This window comes from Myotis davidii, unplaced genomic scaffold (genome assembly GCF_000327345.1).
Source record: "Myotis davidii unplaced genomic scaffold, ASM32734v1 scaffold4, whole genome shotgun sequence".
Taxonomy (NCBI): Eukaryota; Metazoa; Chordata; class Mammalia; order Chiroptera; family Vespertilionidae; genus Myotis; species Myotis davidii.
Genome location: NW_006294707.1, coordinates 772,660 through 779,083, shown reverse-complemented (window position 1 = coordinate 779,083; position 6,424 = coordinate 772,660). Strand labels below are relative to the sequence as shown.

The 6,424-nt window shown below is 57.3% G+C and overlaps 1 protein-coding gene across 1 annotated transcript; it reads right to left on the bottom strand.

Annotated features, from left to right (window-relative positions):
• Positions 1–150: 150 nt before the first annotated feature.
• RXRB (retinoid X receptor beta) lies at positions 151–5,637 on the bottom strand. Its single transcript, XM_015567477.1, has 8 exons — positions 4,912–5,637; positions 4,427–4,606; positions 2,917–3,089; positions 2,391–2,520; positions 2,067–2,199; positions 1,860–1,963; positions 1,424–1,529; positions 151–1,292 (listed from the first exon to the last, which is right to left on the bottom strand). The coding sequence occupies exons 1-8, from the start codon at positions 5,093–5,095 to the stop codon at positions 1,145–1,147; spliced, it is 1,158 nt and encodes a 385-aa protein (XP_015422963.1). The 5' UTR covers positions 5,096–5,637; the 3' UTR covers positions 151–1,144.
• Between the last annotated feature and the right edge of the window lie 787 nt (positions 5,638–6,424).

Below are 6,424 nucleotides of genomic sequence, written 5' to 3'. Positions count from 1 at the left end.
GCGCCTTGTGTCCCCCACCTTGCGCCGCCTCTCCGGCCCCAGGGAACCTCAGCACCGTTAGTGTCAAGGGAGTGTGTCTGGAGGTCCCAACCGACCGGATCCCCCACACCCAGCGAGATGCGGCGCTGTCCACGCCAACAGTCACCTCAGTCCAGAAAACAGCGATTTTAATTTGAAAGCGATTTTATACGTGAGTGAAAGAGGGAAAGAAACCCCAGAGAAGAGCTGCAGGGCAAAAGTCATGCAGCCCGGGCACCCCATCTCTACAGCCCACCGCCTCCCCTCACGAAGGCCTGGCCCAGGGCTGGGGAGGCCCGGCCATCGCAGCCCAGGCCCCGTCCCCCTCAGTCAGGCGAGGAGAGATGGGCGAGGGGTGAGAAGGCCAGGGCTTCAAGAGCCCCAGGGCCACCGCCTTGGGGCCCTGCCTTTCCCACAGTCCACCTCCACCACTGGCATCTTAGTCAACCTGGGGAAGTACAGTACTTCTTTGAGTCTAACTGTAAATCTCTATCCTCAGAGGAAATTAAAAATAGCAGACGGGTTCCTACATCTCTACCCACCCCTTCACCACCACCACTTATTTCTCAGTCTGACTGCAGGAGGTGACGTGCGAGAGGTGACTCCGGGCAGGAGGCAGTGACAGAGTAGCCCCGATCTGCCAGGCTTGGTTAGAGGAAGGCCTGTCAGAGCCCTACTCCCATGTCCATCACTTTGGGGGGCCTGCCCCCCAATATCCATCTCTGGGAGAGTTCCCATATCCACTCTCCAGACAGGGAGCTAAGTGAGGCAAGATGAGAAGGAAGCAGGGCCCTGGGAGAAGGCCAGTGCTTTCTGCTGGGGGAGATTGTTCCAGGCGGGGTGGGAATTCACCCCAAGTCATGGCAGACCCAGACCAATTCAGAGGCTCGAGGCCACTGAAGGAAGAGGTCCAGCTCTCATAAGGGCCTGGGGTCCCCTCTGACTTGGGATATCAAGCAAACCCCTTGGAGGGTTGATGGATCCCCTGGAGGTCTCAGTCCTGCTCCCTAGTCCTCACCCCACCAAGACTCCAGGCACACGGCCCTGCCCACCCTGCCCCAAGGCTTGGCGTCCCCCTCAGGTGTGCGCTCCTCAAGTGCAGGAAGCACCACGTCTGTGTCTGGGCTCAGGCCAGCTGGTGGGGCGCCTCGAGCATCTCCATGAGGAAGGTGTCGATGGGGGTGTCACCAATGAGCTTGAAGAAAAACAGGTGCTCTAGACACTTAAGGCCAATGGATCTGAGAGCAGGAAGACGTAGCAGCAGCTTGGCAAACCTGAGGGGGGGCGAGAGAAAGGGAGTGAGAGCTGCAATCGCATGGGCCCTGAACACACCCATGGCCCCCAAACCTCCACCCCATGGGATCCTCAGTCCCCACAATCCCTCACCCCCACAACTCCTTCTCACCGTCCCTGCTGCTCAGGGTACTTCTGTTTGCAATAGGTCTCCAGTGATGCATACACTTTCTCCCGCAGGACCTCCACCTCACTGGGGTTGGAGAGGCCCTTGGCGTCTGGAACAGCGGGGAAGAGAGGAGGAAGGAGGAGGCAGGCCGATCACATCAGCACAAACGGGGAGATGTGGCCCCCGTGAATAGCTGTTCCCTTCCGGGCCCCATCTACTTGCCCTTCTCCAGATGCCTGGTCAGGGAGCAGGGCACACTGGGTTTGTGGGAGGGGGTCAGAAGGGGAATGCACCATGGATATGGGATGTTCTTAGCTATCTGGGAGATTTCCGGGCAGAGGGTTTTACTGAGGGGATAGCTGGGTAACTTAGGAGTCTCCGGAGAAGAGGAGGCTCCAAGGTTGCTTTGGTCTTGAGAGATGGGATGACCTCCTCTTACCTGGATTGAACAGAATGATTGCCCTCAGGCAGCCAAGCTCTGTCTTGTCCATCCTCATGTCACGCATTTTGGACACTAGCTCTGTCAGCACCCTGGAGAGGGACCTGCAGGTCACTCAAAGGTCACAGCTCAGCCAGCCTTGGACACGGACCAGCCTATAGCCCCACCCCCTCCACCTATAGGCCAGCCCAGCGGAGGGCCACTGACCGATCAAAGATGGCTCCCACGCCTGCAGAATGGGCTGAGTTGCGGTGCACGTGAAGACCCGTGGCGAGGAGGATGCCATCTCGGACATCGATGGATCGATGGGAGAAGGAGGCAATGAGGAGCTCATTCCAGCCTGGGCGGGAGCAACAGGGCCGGGAGCCAGAGGTCAGGCCACGGGATTCACAGCACACCGGGGGAAGAGAAGAGAAGGTGGCGAGGTCAATGAGCTTGGCTCCCTGAGTATGCAAGTGTGCACTGGGGTCACTGAAGGTCATGTCAAAGGGGTCAAATGTCAAGAGGTCAAAGGGATCCAAGGTCACTGACCTGCCCGTAGCAATATGACCTGGTCATCCAGAGGCAAGGAGGAAAAGTGTGGGATCCTCTTCGCCCACTCAACAAGCGTGAATAGCTGTTTGTCAGCTGCCTGACAGATGTTAGTCACAGGGTCGTTTGGCTGCAGGGGGTGTGGGGTAAGAGTTATGGGAGGTTTAGAAGTACACTGGGAGCCCCCTTGTAAGAGACTTTGATACCCCCTCCTACAACGTGGTATACCTCTTCAAGCCCCATCTGAACCGACCCCTGTAAGTCAGGCTTTTCTTCTGGCATTTGTGAGAACATTTATTTGGGACTTGCTGTGGTTCTGCCAAGCAGTGGGTTGTTCTGGGGGTGGGACAGAGGACACTACCACACCCACCTCAGATATTTAAGAGGCCTTGTCTGGCAGCACTTCCAGTCCCAGACAGTGTTAGGAGGGTTGTGAGGGGAACGGAGGGGAGGTGGAGGCAGGACAGACCTAGGCTCCCACTTCCCCAACCCCCATTAGGGAGAATGGATTGACCCCATCACTCACGCTGCTGCCGCTACCCCCGGTTCCCCCAGGACCCTCAACGCCCTGGTCACTCTTCTGCTCCACAGCAAGCTCTGCCTCCAGGATCCTGTCCACAGGCATCTCCTCGGGGGCTCCCCCAGCCCCCTCCCCATCCCCGTCCTTGTCCTTCCCCCGTTGACGCTCCTCCTGTACCGCTGGTGGGGGAGGGAGGACAAAAAGTGGAAAGTCAGCAGCCTGCCATGAGGAGGTTCTGAAAGGTCCTTAGGGCCTTATCAGCATCTGATGGCCCTTAGGAGATATTTATAGGAACCGGGGAAGTCATTACAAATAACAGACTAGGGACAGTCTGGAAGCAGGGGTTGTAACAGGGCACAGAAGCCAAGGAGAAGGGAAGGAGAGGATAAAGGAATTAGGGAGAAGGCTAACATTTAAATGAGGGCCAAGCACATTTTAACATTCACTCTATTATAACAATCCTGTGAGTTCTTGTCTCCATTTTTTTTCCCTTTTATATTTTTCCTTTTTTTTTTTTTGTTTTGTTAATCTTCACCCAAGGATATTTTTTCCATTGATTTTGAGTGAGAGGGAGGGAGGGATTTTTTTTTGAGGGGAAGGGAGGGGAAGGAGGAAGAAACACTGATCGGTTGCCTCCCTAACTCCTTAGATCACAGGTGCCCCGCCCTGTCTAGGGTGGGGATCCAACCTGCAACAGAGGTACATGCCCTTGACCGGGAATGGAACCAGTGGACCCTTCGGAGTGCAGGCCAATGTTCTAACCACCGAGAAACACCGGCCAGGGCTCTTGTCTCCATTTTTAAAGATGAAGAATTTTGGCCTAGAGAAGTTAAATAGCATGCCCAAGTTCACACAGTACATGGTAAGTCATACAACTGAATCCAAGAGTGCCTGCCTGCAAATTCTGTGCTCTTCTAACTCAACACAGAGGCGGTATGAGGAGCACCGGCCTCGGTCTTCAGAGACGTGAGTTCTGATCACAGCTCTACCACTTATTTATTGCATGGCCTTGGAGAAGCTAGGCCTCAGGCTCATCTCGAAAATGAGATTTGATCAAGATACTCTCTACAGGGTGTCTCTCAGAATTCCAGAGTCAGACTGAAGAAGGTAAGATTGAAAAAGGGAAGGTGCCCTGAGGTCTTCAGTAAAGTCTGTAGCTTAAGAGAGTGGAATCCCAGGGTTTGGAGGAGAGACCAGAGAGGGAGCGCTGGGTCAAAGAGAGGAAGGGCTATTCAGGTTAGAGAGGGACACAGAGAGCCCATCACAGGTAAGGAAAGTGAGCCTACCCTCACACCAGACTAGGCAGGGTCACAGGGACAGGCCAGAGGCAGAACCGTTAGGAAGGAAACTCAAGGGATCAGATGAGGGTTTCCGGGAGAAGAGCTGATGAGGGAGAGAGAGATCAAATATCGCCCTCTGGAGGAGAGAGAAAACAGTCCCGTCTTCCCCCTCCCTCCTCACTCCTCCCTCCTCTCCCAGAGGGTAGACTGGGAAGCCTGGGTGGGCAGGCCCTTACCTTCCCTCTTCATGCCAGTGGCCAAGCACTTCTGATAGCGGCAGTACTGACAGCGGTTCCGCTGGCGCTTGTCCACTGTGCAGTCCTTGTTGTCCCGGCACGAGTAGGTCAGGTCCTTGCGAATGGTGCGCTTGAAGAAGCCTTTGCAGCCCTCGCAACTGTAAACGCCATAGTGTTTGCCTACAGGGGGAGGGAATGGCAACAGCAAGGCTGCATGCAAACCGCTCGCCATTAAGTCTCTTGCCAAGTCTGCTCTGTGTGTGCCACACACAGAGCTGGGAAACGAGGACGTGAGGTGGTCCAGTCCACCCTCCCCTCTACCACCCCCCAACCTGTCTTAGCTTCAGGTTCTTTAGCTCTCTGGGCCTCCCCCAGCTACTTGCTCCAAAGAAACCCCATGCGGCCCTGGGAATCCCACAGGGGATGGTCAGGGGCAGACATCTCTCTCTCTCTCTTCCTGTCTGCTGGTCCTCTGAACCCCATACCTGAACTTCGGTCCCCGCAGATTGCACACAGCCGTTTGCCAGCCCCAGGGCCACCTGGAGGGGGTGGACAGTGCAGGCCCCGGACCCCTAAGACTGGTGGCTTCACATCTTCAGGGGTGCCAGACCCACCCCCAGGGAGCGACACTGTTGAGTTAATCTGGGATAGGGGAAATAGGGAGGTCATGGGGAGACTCGCTGGGAAAGAGAATCAGAGGCGATGGAAATCATGCCCTAACCCCTCAGAGGGCCCTGCATTGCACACCCCGCAGAGCACTGTTACACTGCGGTCTGCGGGGAGGGCCAGCCCTGGAGCACAACCCAGAGACTACACATAGCGTCCCTTGAGAGAGTGCAACACGGTGGCCCTGAAAGGTATTATCTCAGAAGGGCAGGTGGGACCAAAAGGGCAGAAAGTCACTGACGGGTGAAAGGGACATCAGGAATATTGGGGTTCCTTTTGGGGTCGGGGTGGACACATGCACTGCAACATCAGTCACCTCAGGGGGTCTCACAGGGACAACAGGCCTGCCAGAATTAGAGGTCTGGAGGTCAGTGGGTCATGGGGAAGTTCACACAAGGATCTAGGGTCACAAGGAAATGCAACTGGAGAGGCAGAATGTGGGTCACAACCTCTCACCTGGGGACTGCTGACAGGCCCGGAGAATCCTGGGGGAGCTGGAGGGGGCAGGCCAGGGGAGCCCATGGAAGAGCTGATGACAGGGAACGGGGAGCCCAGAGGAGGGGGTGGCATCGGGGGTGGGGGTGGGGCCCCAGAGCCTCCAAGGGAAGGGGCTGCTGAAGGGGGTAGAGGTGGCCCAGGAGGAGAATGGGGAGGGGCCCCCTGGGAAAGAGGATTTGGGGAGGAACTGTCTGGGCTTCGGGAGTCTGAGGGAGGGGTACACAGAGGCACAAAGACACACAGACAGGAGAGACAAAAAGAGAAAATGAGTCTTCGATCACTCAACTGAAGACTTGCAAGTCCTCCACTGCTCCCTGCGCCCCCCCCCCCCACCTCCCCGGTTCCCAAGCCCAGGGACACCGGTTATCACACAACAGCTCAACTCCTAACTGTGGCGACAGGAGGGGATTCACAAAGGAGAGAAGGGTGATTCAGGCGAGGAAAACTCCAAGCAATGTATTCGGTCACCCAAGGCCAGGAGCCCCAGCCGGTCTCCGGTGGGTGGGGCAACACGTGGGCTAAGCCCTCCACTCTGAGCTCGTGGCCTGAGCGGGAGAGACCCCTCCCGGGACGCAGGACCCGCCCTCCAAAGTCAGGATCCTCAAACTAGGACGCCTGGCCCCTGCCGGGGAGGGCGGTGTGCGGGGCCTCGGACCGCAGGGGCCGGAGGGCGGAAGCTTCCCCCTCCCCGCCCCGCCCCGGAGGGAGGGCGCTGAGGCCCTGGGGAGGGAGGGGACGCGTGTTTACAAACAAGGGGGCGGGAGCGCCGGGGGAAGAGCACCCAGGGAGGGGGAGGGGTGCAGACGCGCGGTCCCCGGTTCGCAGGTCCGCTCG